Source organism: Natator depressus, chromosome 3 (genome assembly GCF_965152275.1).
Source record: "Natator depressus isolate rNatDep1 chromosome 3, rNatDep2.hap1, whole genome shotgun sequence".
Classification (NCBI taxonomy): domain Eukaryota; kingdom Metazoa; phylum Chordata; order Testudines; family Cheloniidae; genus Natator; species Natator depressus.
The window spans coordinates 3,018,620-3,039,252 of record NC_134236.1 but is presented as its reverse complement, the minus strand read 5'-3'; the positions used below and the strand labels follow the sequence as shown (position 1 = coordinate 3,039,252).

The 20,633-nt window shown below is 43.3% G+C and overlaps 1 protein-coding gene and 1 non-coding gene across 2 annotated transcripts in view; both read right to left on the bottom strand.

Moving 5' to 3' along the window:
• Window positions 1-282: 282 nt before the first annotated feature.
• The window catches only part of RAB10 (RAB10, member RAS oncogene family), a 72,654-nt gene continuing 52,303 nt past the window's right edge, over window positions 283-20,633 (bottom strand). Inside the window, exons 3-6 of the mRNA XM_074947317.1 lie at window positions 19,099-19,237; window positions 6,685-6,774; window positions 5,927-6,028; window positions 283-4,554 (exon numbers count right to left, since the gene is read on the bottom strand). Of these exons, the coding sequence (XP_074803418.1) occupies window positions 4,471-4,554; window positions 5,927-6,028; window positions 6,685-6,774; window positions 19,099-19,237 (415 nt within the window). The 3' untranslated portion in view covers window positions 283-4,470. The remainder of the gene's footprint in view (window positions 4,555-5,926; window positions 6,029-6,684; window positions 6,775-19,098; window positions 19,238-20,633) is intronic.
• On the bottom strand, window positions 20,328-20,400 carry TRNAV-AAC (transfer RNA valine (anticodon AAC)). The gene has a single exon. It is a non-coding gene; the product is annotated as a tRNA-Val (tRNA).

The following is a 20,633-nucleotide window of genomic DNA, read 5'->3' as shown; positions in this document are numbered from 1 at the left end:
TGAAACAAGTAGGACAAAACTGCATTGGTGGCGATTTTGCTGCTACAGATAGCTATATGCATCCCTTCCTGTGCCAATACAGGATTGGGTAACATTACTTCTTCCTGCAACAAGGGACTAGGGTGCAGTCAGTATGCACCCCACTGTCTGCTAAAAAACTCGTATCTCAGCCCACTCACCCACAGAGTAGGCAAAACAAGGTCTTAAGAAACCTTTACTAGGACCTACCACATAACAAATACAAGTTTAGAAAAGCTGATTTTATTTGTTCTTGGTAAAAGCAAGAATGGGATAGAGAATGATGGTTTATGTTATACAATTTGATGCAGTACAGGGTATAAAGGAATGTGTTTTAAATAAAAAGCCAATAAGTGTGGAACAGCAATGTATTTATTCCTATGCTTACCATTTATTTTTGTTTAACCTTTTAGATATTCTAGACATTATAATCAAGGCTGGATGTTTCTTCACAGCCATGACTTCCAGAGCAAGAAGCTTGGCTTTTAGTATTATCAGACTTTGAGGTCTCTGTTGCATGGCGATCCTGCTACTCAGAGTACGGGCTATTTTGTTTGCTTTAAAAACATTAAGATGTTTTTAAACAATTGTAAAATAGATACAAGTTAAATTGGTAATGGAAACTGAAAATTACAACTCTTGCCATGTCAAAAAGGTAGCAGTCACTATTTCTCCGATAGCTTATTACATTCAAGACATCTTCACTGGCATTAGTTCATAGCATGCAGCTGACCTAAATACACATCCGGTTAATTAAATCTTAGCACAGACAGCGCTAGTTCAGGCCACGGCACATTTCAGAATCCAGATGACTCCATCACTGCATGAAAAAAGCACATGGTAGCTCCTTTTAGGCTGTTTGTTTTCTACACAGGCCTTCGGAGTCATTCAACACACAAGGGGAAGGATGTTTCTTCTAAGTATCAGTGCAAGAATTGCTAGAAAGCAGTAATATAAAATTACTGCAAATATTTCAGTGGAATTCGCACTAAGTTACAACTATTTTAGAAAGCGGGATTCTTCAGCATAGTGGATAGACTCCAGGAGATATTGCCCAGCTACGGTTACTTTCAGTCAAACTGATTGATATGGCCGTGAAAAAAGCTAATGCAGTCTTGGGATGCATCAGGAGAGGTATTTCCAGTAGGGATAAAGAGGTTTTAGTACCGTTACACAAGGCACTGGTGAGACCTCTCCTGGAATACTGTGTGCAGTTCCGGTCTCCCATGTTTAAGAAGGATGAATTCAAACTGGAACAGGTACATAGAAGGGCGACTAGGATGATCCGAGGAATGGAAAACTTGTCTTATGAAAGGAGACTCAAGAAGCTTGGCTTGTTTAGCCTAACTAAAAGAAGGTTGAGGGGAGATATGATTGCTCTCTATAAATATATCAGAGGGATAAATACCGGAGCAGGAGAGGAATTATTTAAGCTCAGTACCAATGTGGACACAAGAACAAATGGATATAAACTGGCCACCAGGAAGTTTAGACTTGAAATTAGACAAAGGTTTCTAACCATCAGAGGAGTGAAGTTTTGGAATAGCCTTCCAAGGGAAGCAGTGGGGGCAAAAGATCTATCTGGCTTTAAGATTAAACTCGATAAGTTTATGGAGGAGATGGTATGATGGGATAACATGGTTTTGGTAGTTAAATATTCATGGTAAATAGGCCCAATGGCCTGTGATGGGATATTAGATGGGGTGGGATCTGAGTTACCCAGGAAAGAATTTTCTGTAGTATCTGGCTGGTGAATCTTGCCCATATGCTCAGGGTTAGCTGATCGCCATATTTGGGGTCGGGAAGGAATTTTCCTCCAGGGCAGATAGGAAGAGGCCCTGGAGGTTTTTCGCCTTCCTCTGTAGCATGGGGCATGGGTCACTTGCTGGAGGATTCTCTGCTCCTTGAAGTCTTTAAACCACGATTTGAGGACTTCAATAGCTCAGACATAGGTGAGAGGTTTTTCGCAGGAGTGGTGGGTGAAATTCTGTGGCCTGTGTTGTGCAGGAGGTCAGACTAGATGATCATAATGGTCCCTTCTGACCTAAATATTTATGAATCTATGAATTGTTTCTTTGGCAGATGCATTTACAGTGGATGCTTTCCCCCTCTTTTCAAACCAACACGGAGTGTCTTGTACTCCACAAGTAAATGAAAGCCAAGCCGCACAGTTGGAAATCATGTTTTTATATGAACAGAAATAGACCATCTAGAAATATTTCAGTTTATTTAACTTGTTAAGTAGAATATGAAACTGAATTTGTAGCTAGTTGTATCAGAGAGTGGACTGTTCTCTAACTGCTCGGTGTTTAATGAACACAGCTTCTACAAAGGATCCCAACAGACTTACAGAGGTGGGGTTAAGTCCCATTAAGCAAATAAAGACCCCATGTTTTAAACAGACCATACAAAAATTGATGTATACTCCATTTTCCCTTTTTTGATAACGTTAGAAAGTGCAAATTTAACAAAAAGGTAGCCATATTCTGTCTATTTACAATGCTGATCAATATGCTTAATACGTGAGAAACAAAAACAGTGTCAATTTATCACCTAGAGCCCCAGTTTCTTGCCTTTTCCCCAGCAGCCACTCAACTGGGCAGGGTTAATGAGTACAGAGGAGAGAAACTGCCAGAACAGAGAGGATGAGGGAGACATATCAGTAAAGTTACTAAACTGATAGCAGGTCAAAACAAGAATCTGAACGTTAAAAGACTCATTTCATTAAAGTCAAGTCAGGGTCATTTGCTGATTTCACTATTTAGTGGAGGAAGATCAAGCAACCAAGTGCACAAAAGGTCAGGCCAAGCCAGTCAGATTCAGAAAAGCAGATTTGGGGGGGTTCTACTAGAAACTTTCATGTGCTCTTTGCTGGAGAATCCTCCTTCACTGTTTATATGCAAGCCAGCTGGATGTTAAAATGCTCTCCTTAACAAGGCACCTAATTGTACATGAGCAGTCTAAATTAGCCTGGGGTCCTTCAACGCTCTTCTCCACTAGAAATGGATGAAGCCATTCAATAGTTCAGCACAGGTGTCTTTTTGGGAAAATAGCAAAGCTAGCATACCCTGATCTACAGATGAAGCATGAAAGCAAAGCAGAAAAGCAAGTTAAATACCCATGGGGGTACAAAAACACAGGGATACCAATTCTACCTCCCTGCATGAGTCACCTGCTGTTTTCCAACAGGATTAAATGATGAGCTCAAGAATGACCACGATGAAGAACAAAGTAAAAATTCTTTATGACAACAAATTAACACCGGAAAAAGTGGAAATTGTAGGGGAAGCAATAATTCAACACAACTGCCAACTTTTGTTTTTTGTTTTTAAAAGACTAGTTTACTTAACCTTTTGCTAGGCTACCAAATGCCCTGTTCGAGCAGCTAATAGAGACTTTAAGTTCATATTAACTGTTGTCAGTTTGGGAACTGCATGTTATATTCACACACACAGAAAGACAACCAACCACATCACCCTCCATCAAAAACTAGTGCATGCAAATACCTGATCCATATCATAAAACCCATAGGCTATGCAGGAGGACAGAGGGGGGAGATACTAGTGAACGGACATTGGCTAGAGGGAAATTAGTAGGCATAACATTTTACCTTGAAAGCTAAATTAGTGCTTTGTATTAACTTTGGCAAACATACCAGGTTGCCATCTTTTAATTAACACATGACACCATGAAGAAAAGCAAATAAAAGCAGCATGCAGGCAAAAGGAAAAGTTGCCAGTGAGAAAAATGGCAGCAGCAACAGTTCTGAATGGCCAGGTCACCATAAAGGAGACTCAGCAGATAAATTTAAGATATTTGCACCATCCTTTGTCCTCTATTCACTACACCAACAATCACAGTAAAGCAACCACAAAAGAGTTTAATATTTTAAAATGGTCACGTTTGGATGGTACGTCTCCTGCACATGCTTCCACCAGAAAAAAAAAAGTCCCTTTCCACATAAGGCACAGGACAAAATAAACCCCATTTACATACTCAAGGCGAAAATGAGTTTTTTTTCCTGGCTTTTTTTGCTGATGCATGTCTATAGAATATGGTGACTCAAGCACATTATCCATAACAGAAAATTCCACTGTTGTACAAATTAAAGTGTTAATTCTAACTTTTATTCTTATACAATTTGCAGAATAGAGTTGAAATGATTGCTATAAGTTTTAATGTCAAGAATGGGACTATAATACAACCAAAATGTAGTGGTGAGTTGAGCAGATACATTAAAAAAAAGTCACAGACATGATTTTTCTATACATTTTGTTGAGAAAATTATAGTCAGCAAGCTGTCCTAAATGGAAGAACAAAGGGAGGCTGGAGCTTTGTTAAGATGAGGAATGAAACATTCATTTAAAGGTTAAAAGTGGGCAGAGTGGTTTATTTTGCAGCGAGAAAAAACAAAAGGGGTGGTGGATGGCGATTGGTGATCTAGGAGAACGTTCAGCAACACTTGTTCTTCCAGCCTGTCACCCCTCCTCCACTGCTGATATCTACATTTTCACTGTTGGGCTCTTTTACAGGGGTCTGCAATGAAACAAGCCAAAGACACGCTAATTACATTCTGAAGAGATGCAAACATTCAGCACTGAAGAGAGAGAAGCATGCAAAAGGACAATGTTTATTTTGGTGATAACATGCCCATAAATTAGATGTGGTTCTAAACCCGCACAGAACTTTGTGGAGATTTGGAGTCAAACTTTGTAGCTGAGCTGAACCAGTCCTACCATATCTGAAACCCATCATTTCCGGAATTTGGAACAAACTTCGCAGTTTGGGCCCACCACTAAAATAAACCTAAATTTGCTTCTAGACGTTGCTGTTGGGACTTATACTGGGGCTTTGCTTGTCCTACCAACAAGTCACATAATACATTAAGGAGCCATTCAGGCAATTATCTTAGAACAGATTTAGCTGGGAGGTTGAGTATCACCTATGTGGACTGTTCTAAAAATTCTTTGGTGTCAGAATAATCTACATACAGAGAAGGGCTCTTTTAGTGTGTTTTGGTAGGCAACTTAGACAAGTTGCCTCTTGTTTGGCTACCATTTAGGCAAGTCAGTCTCCCCAGCAGCTAAGACTTAATATTTTTAGCATAAGCAGTTTGCTCAGATCACACAAAACCACTTACAACAGAAACATATCTGCTCTACGTTTTCAGTTCTTTCTTGGGCAGTTATCTACCACAGGGTTCCACCCCCCAAATCACGTGCACTTTTTTAAAAAAAACACCGTCTTACGCATTTGGCTTGCTTTCCAGTTTTCAGTAACAAGTCTGGTGATTGGAACATATTTTCTGTGAAGTACTTGCATGTCCAGTCAGGAGTTTGCTTTTAAGTTGCTTTGTAAGCCAAATTCTGAGACAGTAAGACACCCATGTTTGCTTGCATCATGCGATGCAAACTTGGTTAGACCTCACTGAAACTTTAAGCTCAAGTGGTTTTGCTCAGATGCTAACTTCTATTTTCAGCTGCTTAGAACCTGATCTAAGTGATCCATTAGCATGTTGATGTATTACAGGATAGCAGCTATGTTTCTTTCTTTTTCTCCTTTACCACAATACCCCTCCAGAGCTACAAAAATATCCCCAGTTTCAGACTGAGACAAATCTAGAATGGCTAAGTGTCTTTCCCAAAATAATGTTAGCATTTAACGGTTCCTATTTCCCAGCAATGCCTGATTTATTGCAATAAAGGTGCAATCTAAGACAAAATGAAGCATCCAAAGTTCCCCTGATTGTATAGCACGTCTGCAAAACTTGTAGATTCTCGTTTTACAATTGGAATCTACACCACTTCAGCTAAATTCTCAGGTCTTGCTAGTTTTGATTTGTATTTGATATTTTAAGTGATGTTGGCTTTTTCAATAAGCAGTCGAGAAAAATTCCGTGGGCACTTACCTTTCGAAGAATATCTTCTGCTAATGTGAGGAATGCCTTCTCAATGTTTATATTTGCTTTTGCACTAGTTTCGAAAAACCTAATACCATGCTCCCTCGCAATCTAAACCAAAAGAGGCAAGAAGATTAGCATTAGAAAGCCTTACATGCACAGTTTATACATTGGTGCTCAATGACAACTATGGTTAGTAACCAGTTTGCTGTAGCAGGTGTAATTTGTTTCAGTACAACAGACAGGAGTGCAAGGATTACTAGTCAGTCAAACTGAGATGATACTGGTAAAACAGTCTAATGCTTGGTGAGGACAAAACAGTTTTACTGAGGTACACAGAAGTAGGTATTCAGACATGATGAATTACAAACAGTTACAAAATCTAATACATGCCACCAACCTACATCATATGGTATAAATGACTGAAGCAAAAGGATTTGCAGAAGAATGTTAGAAACTAAACAGAGGAAACAGACTGACTAGCTGAGTTCGCATTACTGGCAGACTAGCCTAAACGGTAGATGTTCACAATACAACTCCAGAAAAGATTTTCCTGGGTTTACAAGTCATTAGCAAGTCCAATATTAGTCATATTACTCTTTGACAGGTCTTACAATGGAGTTTAAGTTCTCTAGTAATATAACCCCTGAAACAGCTTCAGTTTTATAATGGCTGTTTGGCTGATTCCATACTTTTCACCTTTGCACACTGGGGAAGGTCTCAGTGACACGCTTTTCTTTGCGAACCAGTTCTTGCTTGACACTCACCTGATCTCCTTTTGCTTTAGGTACAACTCTCTTTTCTTCCATGTCACACTTGTTTCCTAACAGCATCCTCTCCACATCTTCATTGGCATGCTAAAACAGGAACAAGAAATAGCTCGTTATATATGTTTTCACATCATCTGCTAAAAGATAACATGCACATATCTTGTTCACCTTTGTATAAACTCGTCTTTTTGGCATTCTGGTTCAATTTATATAGAAGTGGATGGCCCATCATCTTTGGTGGAGCTTGGCAGGACTGTGCTAAGCAGCATGTTCCCTAAGGGAAGCTCTGCACAAAAGAACCCATACTCTGAAAGTGGGATATGGCAGAAAAAGCCTACAACTTTAAGGCAAGCCCGCCACCTCCAGCAGAAGTCAATTTTTCCCTGGTCTCTCTCTGCCTGTAGTCTGTGATTAGAAAAGCCTCCTTTCATAAAAAGGACCAAATGGTGTTTGGCAGTCTGCATTCTTCTAGTTAAAGACATTAACCTACTGAATGCTTAAGTTACACTCAGTTACCCAAGGAAACAATCAACTTCCTGCCCAACTAAGAAGATTTAATGTCTGCTGGCTTAGAACATTTAGTCCTGTTTTCATAAAGGCCAAAACACTAAGGACAGATAAAAGACTGGTTGCCAACACAGGGGTTGCCAACACAGATAACCAAATTTTCATGCACTGGAATCAATGATTTTGATGTAACTTTCTCAGGATATGTCTGCACTATGGAGAAAATACTGGCTATACCTGCCTAGCCCCATGGTATAGATGCAGCCTACACTGAGAGAAGGGGTTTTTCTGTCACTGTAGAAATACTATCTCCCTGAATTAAGTTAGCCCTCTCCTGTTGGCATAGCTGTACTGGTCAGGGACATTTTTTTCCCCCCCACACCCCTGATGCCAACAATATCCCAGTGTAGATCAGGCCTAAGCATTTCTAGACTCCCTTGCACATTGTTATGGTGCAGACAGTACCTTGTTTAAGAACTGTGTTTAAAAAAGGTCAACCACTGCAAAGCTAAATAGCTGAGTGGTTAGCAGGTAATGCCTCCAGCTAAGTTCTAACAGCTCTTCTTGAGTTATTTGGTAGGGTGATCGTGTAGATATAGGGCTGGGTGAACAGTTCAATTATCCAAACCCAATCTGTAAAAAAGCATTTAGTTTCCATTCAGCAGCTAGAAACCCATTTACATGGTGATCTTGGAATACTTTGACAAAATGAACACACTAAAATGGGAAATCTGGCACTGGAGATTGAGTACAGTGGATGGATCTTGTTCTTTAGCATTGTCTGAGAAAAGGAAATGAGAATTTTAGCATCACTGAATCTGAAGAGCACAATGAATATGTTAATCTTATTCTAGGTGTCAGCTTTGTATCTCATACTGGTCTGCGTGTACTGACATGCACACAAGCTGCTCATCTGAATCCTGCTTCATAGGGTGGGTGCTGGTTTCACTACAACCCTGTTATGTGGCACAAGGGCAGCAAGAAAAGAAAAATGAAATGTTACACCATTGCTCAAACTGCAAATAAAAATATAGAAACGGATGTGCAGAAAAGGAGTTTTATAATGCACAACATATTAAACTGACTGCTTTACTGGATGTCTAGGGAGCAATTTCAAAGCCTACAATATCGAATATGAGAGCACTTTTCTGGCCAGTCTGACAAGACAATTACCTGTTCATCTGGAACAGAAGAGAGCCTTAAAACATTTGTTCATTAACATCTGCTTACAAAGGAAGCCCTCCCTACTTACACTACAGTAACCAATAATTGTGACAAACTGCTCTCTCTGGAAGTCCTCATGGACCAATAGAACAAAGCATCAGTTAGTGCAGAATTTGTAATCTGAATTTACTTCTGTTTCAACAGTCTTAAGGAATACTCCCTTAGAATGGATGGTAAGTAGGATTAGTAGATATTTATTACCATAAATAACTAACAAACCAAAAGTCTACATAATCTGGTTTTCCTGCCTAAAGTAGTGGCCCAAACAAGTTGTTTCACAAGGAGGCCTGCCTGACCAGGATCAACTCAGTTTTGGATTTTTTGGAAGAGTACTTAGATGGCAAGAAGGAAAGATCAAAGAAACATGCACTGAAAATACTGACCGTTGAGAGACAGTGCTATTTGTCATACAGTGCTTACACAACAGACATCTTTGAAGTACAACCAGACTCCACCGTACAATACCAGCATGGATTCACCAAGGGAAGGTCATGCCTGACTAATCTAATCGCCTTCTATGAAGAGATTACTGGTTCTGTGGATGAAGGGAAAGCAGTGGATGTTTTGTTTCTTGACTTTAGCAAAGCTTTTGACACGGTCTCCCACAGTATTCTTGTCAGCAAGTTAAGGAAGTATGGGCTGGATGAATGCACTATAAGGTGGGTAGAAAGCTGGCTAGATTGTCGGGCTCAACGGGTAGTGATCAATGGCTCCATGTCTAGTTGGCAGCCGGTGTCAAGTGGAGTGCCCCAGGGGTCGGTCCTGGGGCCGGTTTTGTTCAATATCTTCATAAATGATCTGGAGGATGGTGTGGATTGCACTCTCAGCAAATTTGCGGATGATACTAAACTAGGAGGAGTGGTAGATACGGTGGCGGGTAGGGATAGGATACAGAGGGACCTAGACAAATTGGAGGATTGGGCCCAAAGAAATCTGATGAGATTCAATAAGGATAAGTGCAGGGTCCTTCACTTAGGACGGAAGAACCCAATGCACAGCTACAGACTAGGGACCGAATGGCTAGGCAGCAGTTCTGCGGAAAAGGACCTAGGGGTGACAGTGGACGAGAAGCTGGATATGAGTCAGCAGTGTGCCCTTGTTGCCAAGAAGGCCAATGGCATTTTGGGATGTATAAGTAGGGGCATAGCCAGCAGATCGAGGGACGTGATCGTTCCCCTCTATTCAACATTGGTGAGGCCTCATCTGGAGTACTGTGTCCAGTTTTGGGCCCCACACTACAAGAAGGATGTGGATAAATTGGAGAGAGTCCAGCGAAGGGCAACAAAAATGATTAGGGGTCTGGAACACATGACTTATGAGGAGAGGCTGAGGGAACTGGGATTGTTTAGTCTGCAGAAGAGAAGAATGAGGGGGGATTTGATAGCTACTTTCAACTACCTGAGAGGTGGTTCCAGAGAGGATGGTTCTAGACTATTCTCAGTGGTAGCAGATGACAGGACAAGGAATAATGGTCTCAAGTTGCAGTGGGGGAGGTTTAGGTTGGATATTAGGAAAAACTTTTTCACTAGGAGGGTGGTGAAACACTGGAATGCGTTACCTAGGGAAGTGGTAGAATCTCCTTCCTTAGAAGTTTTTAAGGTCAGGCTTGACAAAGCCCTAGCTGGGATGATTTAATTGGGGATTGGTCCTGCTTTGAGCAGGGGGTTGGACTAGATGACCTCCTGAGGTCCCTTCCAACCCTGATATTCTGTGATTCTATGATACCAGAGACTTAGATAAACTAACTTCTACTAACCAAGGTGAAAAACATGTGCACCGTGCCACCTTGCTTTTTGGAAGGCACAAGTTAGTCTGTCATGTACTTTATGTGCTAACTTAAGAACATAAGAATGGCCATACTGGGTCAGCCAAAGGTCCATCCAGCCCAGTATCCCGTCTGCTGACAGTGGCCAATGCCAGGTGCCCCAGAGGGAGTGAACCTAACAGGTAATGATAAAGTGATCTCTCTCCTGCCACCCATCTCCACCCTCTGACAAACAGAGGCTAGGGACACCATTCCTTACCCATCCTGGCTAATAGCCATTAATGGACTTAACCTCCATGAATGTATCCAGTTTTCTTTTAAACCCTGCTATAATCCTAGCCTTCACAACCCCCTCAGGCAACGAATTCCACAGGTTGACTCTGCGCTGTGTGAAGAACTTCCTTTTATTTGTTTTAAACCCTGCTGCCCATTAATTTCATTTGGTGGCCCCTGGTTCTTACATTATGGGAACAAGTAAATAACTTTTCCTTATTCACTTTCTCCACATCACTCATGATTTTATAGACCTCTACCATATCCCCCTTTAGTCTCCTCTTATCCAAGCTGAAAAGTCCTAGCCTCTAATCTCTCCTCATATGGGACCTTAAATTTAATAATTTAAGTTAATTGATTCCATCTCACTTTTTTCTTACACTTTTTCATTTCCCAGTTTCTCCATCACTCTCTTCTCTTATAATCAGGGCTTATGTATCCCACAATTCCATGACTATGAAATTTGCTGCACTCTTGCCACAACTGTGTTACAGAATGTAAGCTCTAGTTTAAAAATTTACTTTTCTAGTGCTCATTGAGAGAAAAACCTTGAAAGCATTAACTGTTTAAACCAAAGTATTGTTATCTTCTTGAGTCGGCAGACCATCTGAAGCGTCAACTGCCTCATTTGTTTCATCTGGGAATTAACTATGAAACTGAAGACAGGAATGAAGTAGTTAAACCATATAAAGGCCATGTCTACACAACAAAGTTTTGCCACCGCAAATTACACTGGCACACAGTCACTACAGGTAGTTTATTGCTTGTGGGCATGCATACTTGGCTCCTTGCAGTGGTGCTACATGTACTCACCAGAAGTGTGTGTGTTGATGGAGCGCAATGCATCATGGTTAGGTATCCATGTGTACAACCTGCCACCATTCAGTGTGATGTCTTTTGGGTAGTTTTGGCAATGCATGGTGCAGGAGGACGGAGTCACGCAGTGGTGACTGGGACCAACTTCCCATATCTCTATCCATAGAATATCAGGGTTGGAAGGGACCTCAGGAGGTCATCTAGTCCAACCCCCTGCTCAAAGCAGGACCAATCCCCAATTACATCATCCCAGCCAGGGCTTGGTCAAGCCTGACCTTAAAAACTTCTAAGGAAGAAGATTCTACCACCTCCCTAGGTAACGCATTCCAGTGTTTCACCACCCTCCTAGTGAAAAAGTTTTTCCTAATATCCAACCTAAACCTCCCCCACTGCAACTTGAGACCATTACTCCTTGTCCTGTCATCTTCTACCACTGAGAATAGTCTAGAACCATCCTCTTTGGAACCACCTCTCAGGTAGTTGAAAGCAGCTATCAAATCCCCCCTCATTCTTCTCTTCTGCAGACTAAACAATCCCAGTTCCCTCAGCCTCTCCTCATAAGTCATGTGTTCCAGTCCCCTAATCATATTTGTTGCCCTCCACTGGACTCTCTCCAATTTATCCACATCCTTCTTGTAGTGTGGGGCCCAAAACTGGACACAGTACTCCAGATGAGGCCTCAACAATGTCGAACAGAGGGGAACGATCACGTCCCTCGATCTGCTGGCTATGCCCCTACTTATACATCCCAAAATGTCATTGGCCTTCTTGGCAACAAGGGCACACTGCTGACTCATATCCAGCTTCTCGTCCACTGTCACCCCTAGGTCCTTTTCCGCAGAACTGCTGCCTAGCCATTCGGTCCCTAGCCTGTAGCGGTGCTTTGGATTCTTCCGTCCTAAGTGCAGGACCCTGCACTTATCCTTACTGAACCTCAGATTTCTTTGGGCCCAATCCTCCAATTTGTCTAGGGCCCTCTGTATCCTATCCCTACCTGCCACCGTATCTACCACTCCTCCTAGTTTAGTATCATCCGCAAATTTGCTGAGAGTGCAATCCACACCATCCTCCAGATCATTTATGAAGATACTGAACAAAACCGGCCCCAGGACCGACCCTTGGGACACTCCACTTGATACTGGCTGCCATCTAGACATGGAGCCATTGATCACTACCCGTTGAGCCTGACAATCTAGCCAACTTTCTACCCACCTTATAGTGCATTCATCCAGCCCACACTACTTTAACTTGCTGACAAGAATACTGTGGGAGACCGTGTCAAAAGCTCTGCTAAAGTCAAGAAACAATACATCCACTGCTTTCCCTTCATCCACAGAACCAGTAATCATAGAAGGCGATTAGATCAGTCAGGCATGACCTTCCCTTGGTGAATCCATGCTGACTGTTCCTGATCACTTTCCTCTCGTGTAAGTGCTTCAGGATTGATTCCTTGAGGACCTGCTCCATGATTTTTCCGGGGACTGAGGTGAGGCTGACTGGCCTGTAGTTCCCCGGATCCTCCTTCTTCCCTTTTTTAAAGATGGGCACTACATTAGCCTTTTTCCAGTCATCCGGGACTTCCCCCGATCGCCGTGAGTTTTCAAAGATAATGGCCAATGGCTCTGCAATCACAGCCGCCAACTCCTTTAGCGCTCTCAGATGCAACGCATCCGGCCCCATGGACTTGTGCACGTCCAGCTTTTCTAAATAGTCCCTAACCACCTCTTTCTCCACAGAGGGCTGGCCACCTACTCCCCATGCTGTGTTGCCCAGCGCAGCAGTCTGGGAGCTGACCTTGTTCGTGAAGACAGAGGCAAAAAAAGCATTGAGTACATTAGCTTTTTCCACATCCTCTGTCACTAGCTTGCCTCCCTCATTCAGTACGGGGCCCACACTTTCCTTGGCTTTCTTCTTGTTGCCAACATACCTGAAGAAACCCTTCTTGTTACTCTTGACATCTCTTGCTAGCTGCAGCTCCAGGTGCGATTTGGCCCTCCTGATTTCATTCCTACGTGCCCGAGCAACATTTTTATACTCTTCCCTAGTCATTTGTCCAATCTTCCACTTCTTGTAAGCTTCTTTTTTATGTTTAAGATCCGCAAGGATTTCACTGTTAATCCAAGCTGGTCGCCTGCCATATTTACTATTCTTTCGACACATCGGGATGGTTTGTCCCTGTAACCTCAATAGGGATTCTTTGAAATACAGCCAGCTCTCCTGGACTCCTTTCCCCCTCGTGTTATTCCCCCAGGGGATCCTACCCATCAGTTCCCTGAGGGAGTCGAAGTCTGCTTTCCTGAAGTCCGGGGTCCGTATTCTGCTGCTTACCTTTCTTTCCTGTGTCAGGATCCTGAACTCGACCAACTCATGGTCACTGCCTCCCAGATTCCCATCCACTTTTGTGTCCCCTACTAATTCTTCCCGGTTTGTAAGCAGCAGGTCAAGAAAAGCTCTCCCCCTAGTTGGCTCCTCCAGCACTTGCACCAGGAAATTGTCCCCTATATTTTCCAAAAACTTCCTGGATTGTCTGTGCACCGCTGTATTGCTCTCCCAGCAGATATCAGGATGATTAAAGTCGCCCATAGGAACCAGGGCGTGTGATCTAGTAGCTTCTGCGAGTTGCCGGAAGAAAGCCTCATCCACCTCATCCCCCTGGTCCGGTGGTCTATAGCAGACTCCCACCACTACATCACTCTTGTTCCTCACACTTCTAAACTTAATCCAGAGACACTCAGGTTTTTCTGCAGTTTCATATCGGAGCTCTGAGCAGTCATACTGCTCCCTTACATTCAGTGCTACTCCCCCACCTTTTCTGCCCTGCCTGTCCTTCCTGAACAGTTTATAACCATCCATGACAGTACTCCAGTCATGTGAGTTATCCCACCAAGTCTGTTATTCCAATCACGTCATAATTCCTTGCCTTCACCAGGACCTCCAGTTCTCCCTGCTTGTTTCCAAGGCTTTGTGCATTTGTATATAGGCACTTGAGATAACCTGCTGATCGCCCCTCATTCTCAGTATGAGGTAGGAACCCTCCCCTCACAGACGTTCCTGCCTGTGAAATCCCATGATTTTTGTGCCTATTTTCAAATTTCCCATGAACCCAAGCAGGACTTGTCATTGTTCGCCATCTCTGACAAACAGCTGGCCCAGCGCAGCACTATTGTCATGAGCATTGCAAGCACTGGACGCGTGTTCTTCTGGTGTTTGCAGAGCCACAAGAACCACTGCAGAGAATATTACTATTTCCATGTCAGTTTGCTATGGGACATAATGAGAATCAATTCAAAGTTGTTGATGGCATTCATGGAACAGCTGCAGACAGTAGAGCGCTGCTTCTGGGCCTGAGAAATGAGCACTGACTGGTGAGATTGCATCATAATGCACGTTTAGGATGACAAGCAGTTGCTGCAGAACTTCCATATCCACGAATGAGACCTTGTGCATCTGTGTGCCGAGCTCGCCCCAGCCATTCAACCTGTGGGGCATCAAACAGAGCTGCACTGACAGTGGAGAAGCAAGTGATGATCATGCTGTGGAAACTGGCAACGCTGGACTGCTACTGGTCAATGGGAAAATCCACTGTAGGAGCCATCATCATCTCTTGCTGAGCAGGACTGTGACTCCCTGCAATGTGCAGGACATAGCGGATGGCTTTGCAGCTATGGTGTTCCCAAACTGTGGTTGTGCAACACATACATGCCTATTTTGGCCCCAGAGCACATCAACAGAAAGGACTACTTCTCCATGGTTATGCAAGTGCTGGTGGATCACTGTGAATGCTTCACTCACATCCATGTTGGCTGTTCAGAAAAGGTGCATGACATCTTTAAGAATCCAAGACTGTTCAGAAAGCTACAAGCAGAGACCTTCTTTTCCAAGTAGTGGATTACCAATAGCGATGTTGAAATGCCAGTAGCGATCCTGGGGGATCCAGCCAACCCCATAACTCCTCTGGCTCACGAAACTGTACACCAGCCACCTCAACAGCACTAAGGAAAGATTCAACTACAAGCTCAGCAGGTGCAGAATGATAGATGGATGTACTTTTGGTAGATTGAAAGGGTGCTGGCATTGTTTAGTCATCAGAATCTCAGTGTGAAAGATATCCCAACGATTACAGCTGCCTGTTGCGTCCTGCATAATATTTGTAAAGCAAAGGGGGAAGTTGCCATAGGGTAGAGGTAGAGCAGCTGTCTGTCAAGTTTGAACAGCCAAACACAAGAGCTATCAGACGAGCTCAACGAGGAGCTATATAGGTTAGGGAGGCTTTGAAAGAGCACTAACAGCAAGTCACAGTACTGTGCTGTGGTGTACTGTGCTCAACCTGGTGCAGCAGTATGGGGGTCTGTTAGGAACTGTAAGGTGCTTGCTGCACATCTGTGCATATATCACTGACAGTGCAGTTAATAATGTAGGTGTTTGCTGTACATTTATGATGACTACACTGTTTGGCACTGATCCTATGGGTTGAGTGTGTACGAGACCATCACTTTCATTGCCAGTGGGCATTATACACCAGGTGTTTTAAACCAATAAAGATTAATAACTTTAAAAACAAAAGTTATTCACTTATGAAACAGTTCCCAACAATCTGAAGAACATAAATGTAAACACATTTTAACTTAAAATTTAGGAACCTAAACAAACAGGAGGAAGGCACACTGATATGCATTGCAGCTGCATACGCATCAACTGTGGCTCTCACAGATCCATATAGGTGAAGCTGTGGTTGTCCATTCTTTCCCCTGGTTTGGGATGGCAGGAGCAGGCATGTGGGCACTGAGGCCATGTGGAATACTGGGGTGGGGGAGAGAAAAGCTATGCTGCAGTTCTACACTGACTGCAATGGCAGTCGAGCCTGGGATTGTTGAACCTGGAGGTCCACAAGAGTTTGCAGCTTCTGCGCTTGCTGACATAGAAGCTCCATTATGTCCTGGTGCATCTCTCTCTTTTCCTGTGCCTCTCTCCTGTCTGCCCCTTCCTTCTCCATACGATCTGCAATATTCACCCTCTAGGACCTCTGTTCAACATCTGATGCAGCACTGGCTTGCAGGATCTTGCAGATCGTGTCCTCCCACATGCTCTTTTTTCCCCCTCCTCACTGGGTTAGTCATTCTACTGGTGTGCAGGGCATACCCATCAAGACTACAATGGTCATACCTACAGACAAAACTGAGGTACCACTGTCAACACAAAAGGAAGAAAAAGTGAAACTTAAGATTCAGAACTCCCCACTCCCTCGCTTCCTTCAAGTGTCAAACAAGACATGCTGATTGGCTTTCTGCTTTGGAATGCTTGTTCACAGTGCCACAGCACCAGCCATGGTGAGCATGGCCCACCTGGGGTGAGGCAAACAAGGAGGGAATTACTCAGTTGCACGAAACTGAGTACAGGGCACTGGCACCCATTTTCCACAGGTTGTGGTGGCTTTAGCAGATATCACACTGGAGGCAGATAGAGCACAGCTGCTGCTGGCATCCCAAAGCCACCCAGCCCCATATGCTGCTAGCCTGTTTATGGCAATAGTGCCTGCCGAAGTTATTGCTGAATGACATGGAAAAGCGTCCTATCATCGAGGAAGAAATAAAGCTACCATCCCTAGACCCCTTTGGAAGAAGATTTCAGGGTACCTCCATGGAACTTTCATCAAGATCTCTCAGGATTCAATGGACATCCCTGTGTACATAAACTGCTCTGCACAGCCTCCTCAGCCTGACTCTAGAGCACAATGAAAGCAGATAGCAACTCTACCTCTTTGTTGTACCTCTGAATAAATTAATGAAAAGTCAATGGCTGTGTCCTACTAAGATGCGGGTGCCATCACTGTAATGGGAAATTTACTTACACACTTATCCAAGGTTCTCTCTCATTTCAGGCTTGCCTGTGGTTGACTGCAGGGACTGACTGGAATCAAAAATAGGTCCTGGCTCTTGGCACAGCTGGGATCCCCCCACCCCCAGTCACCTGTCCCACACAGTCATCCTCCTCGCTGTTCATGGTAGGGGCCTGTGACCCTGGTTCCTCAGAGGAATCCAGGATAGTCTGTGGGGTGGTGGTGGGATCTTTGCCAAGTGGCAGGTCTGCTGCTTGGCACCAGATTGATCGCTGGCCTCCCAGGCCTTCTGGTACTTTTGCCACGCTCCTAGGCTTTCACACAGCACTGCTGCTGGTCCCTGTCATAATACTTCTCCTGCATACTCTGAGCAATCTGCTCACAGATGTTGATGTTTCTACAGCTGGTTCAGCGCTGCCCCTAGACAGCCTATTTTCCCCACAGGCCCAGGAGAACCAATTTCTGTCTATTCCAAGCCAAAGCAGGTCTGGAGCATGCAGCTGGCAGGATCAGCTAGGCAGTTACATAAAACAATGGAGAGCAGACAGAGGTGTGCTGAGCAAGATGGACAACCAAGAAAAGCCATTTCAAAAATGTGAAGGGATTTTAAGGGGGGAGGCTTCTGGTTCATGTGACCCCTGGTCAATGGAGTTCACAACTGTGACCAGGTCTGTCAAGCATTGCGGGACAGCTGCTGTAAGACTGTTAGGGTTGACAAAAAACAATGCATCTACACTCATGCAGCACTACTCCGTGTATGTCAACTATGGCTCAATGCCACGCAGGGAGCTGGTGTTACTATGTCGACATAACAAGGTACTTATATCAGTGGGAGAGAAATTTAAGTGTAGTCGTGTGCACAACTAGGTCAACGCAAGGCAGCTTATTTTGACCTAACTTTGTAGTGTAGACCAGACCTTACAGACTGATCATTTCAACAGAAACTCAGCTAACATACTTTCACAAGTCCTTCTGCTTCCTAAGGTGCCAAAACCCATCTGTGCCAAGAATTCCCATCTGAGCTGTTAACGCCTCCTGGCAACTTCTATGAAGCAGCAGTCATTCACACATACAATTCCACAGCTGATTAAATGGACCTTGCCTCAAATTTTAGGTTCAGCTGGCTGAAACGTATACAGGGCTTACCTACAATGGATCATATTGCATATTCTCCTACACTGTCTTTAGTGCCCATTTCTTCTTGCCTCTCTGCCCATCCAACTCTTCCTCACCCTTCCCCACCAGCTATAATGAGGGCAGAGTGGCATTACATAACAGGCATCATTAAGCCCTGAAGGGAATTTGCCATCCAGAAGTAGTATGAAACACTGTCAAGAATGTGCTCAGTTCCTACAAAAATGAACTTGACATTTAAGTGATCTTTCCTTCTTTGCAAAACACATTTAGCTTCCATGAGAGAGAAACCTATAAATATGTAATCTGCACTAAGACAGGTACATTTCACCAAGTAATGTTAAAGTATAGAAATTACTGTTATTTTTGTATCGTGGTTCTTACTGCAACAGCTGCTACCATGGCAGGCCACGTGTGTTGGTAACTGCTCTTAACATTAGAGCCTGTTTACTGGAGAAAGGCACATACCCTCACCCGATCTCTTGAATGCAGAAAAGAGCCCTAACTTTTTTTGTTTTTTTTTTTAAATAAACTTTAGAAGTTTGTTAGCATTAGAATTTTAACTCTTAACATGTGTTTCAGGTAGCAACATTGCTAGTCAAAGTTCTGACCATCAACAAATTCTCTATCTCCTGGAGCAGAGGTATGGCATATGCAAACCAGCCTGACACTCCATCATCACTACCCTCATCTGTCTCCTTGATGGTAAGGGCTACTATGGTAGCATATTTGCAAGGGAGAAACAGCTAGTCTCAAGATACTCAGTTCTGCAGGGTCTACTTTCAGCATCATGTTGGACATGTAATATAGCAGGCACAGTTAGAGCAGAGGACAGGATCTCATTGGCACTGCTCACCTCATCTATGTTTCTGAGCCATTTGCTGATGTTTTCAAAGCTTTTGCCATTAGTGATGTCATACACTAGCATAATTCCCATGGCGCCTCTGTAGTAAGAGGTGGTGATGGTGTGAAACCGCTCCTGTCCTGCTGTGTCCCTGTGAATAGCAAGCAAAATAGTCAGTATTTAAAACCCAAAATGTTTATACATTAGAGGCACATTCTAGATAAGAGTGGGGACATCTATGTTAGACAAACAGAGATAAGAACTAAAGCACATTTATTGCCATATCTGAAATAGCATGGAAACCTGCAGAATTTTCAATGACATTCATTGGTTGGTACTGTTTAAGCACCCATTTAGGCAGATTAAACCCCCTCCCCGCCCCCCCCCCCCCTTCCTCAGAGGCAGCCACACGTCCAGCAGTCTTATCAGAAAGAAGTGTGGCACAAAGACAGAAGAAATGCCTTGAAGCTCACAAGGGGACAGCAAGACTGGATTTAAAAAAAAACAACACATTTTTTCCCATGCCACTAAGCTAGCCACAAAGTTCATTAAAAGAACCAAAAAAAGACAAAAAAAAAAAAGACATGCAGGTACAGTTAAACAGCCCAAGAACCTAAAAGGCAGTAGCTGAAGTTACTAATGACCAGAATAGTAAGTTACACCAGTTATTTTTGTAGCTTATGATTTCAGACCATAATCAAATCTCTTTCCAAATCATACAAAAAAACCCACTGCTAACATTACATTTCTTGTTGGCTTTCACAACGATTGATCAACATAAAAGTTAGATCTGAATTATATAAAGTGAGGCATTAGCAGCAGTAGAGATTCTTGTAAGCTGTGTTGAGTAATTTAGTTCAAAAAATAGAATAAAGACCTCTACGATTACAATACTGTGACCCGAAGAACCTCTTGATGCCAACCATTTCCCCTTGTTTTTTCCATCCCCCCCCCCCGACGTTCTTGTTAAACCCTGGATTTGTGCTGGAAATGGCCCACCTTGATTATCATACACATTGTAAGGAGAGTGGTCACTTTAGACCAGCTATTACCAGCAGGAGAGTGGGGTGGGGGGAGGTATTTTTTCATGCTTTGTGTGTATAAAAAGATCTTCTACACTTTCCACAGTATGCATCCGATGAAGTGAGCTGTAGCTCACGAAAGCTTATGCTCAAATAATTTGGTTAGTCTCTAAGGTGCCACAAGTACTCCTTTTCTTTTTAGAGAAAGAAACAGTGACCTGTTTCCGCCTGGTTTTGAACCGGGGACCTTTCGCGTGTTAGGCAAACGTGATAGCCACTACACTATGGAAACCCAACTTGAACAGGGCTTTTCTTTTGCCACAGTCTTTGCTAACTACACCGGAATGTTTTCTCTAGCTACAGAAGCTACCTAATGCAATGTCTATATCTATGGCCCTCCTGCTCACAAAGCGGTCATGCCCCTGCCCAAGGCTGACACAGCACAGAGTTCATGTGACAGCAACCTGGCTCGGGCAGGATCACTAGCGAGGCATGATACTTTTGCTGGTAAGCAAACAGCAATTC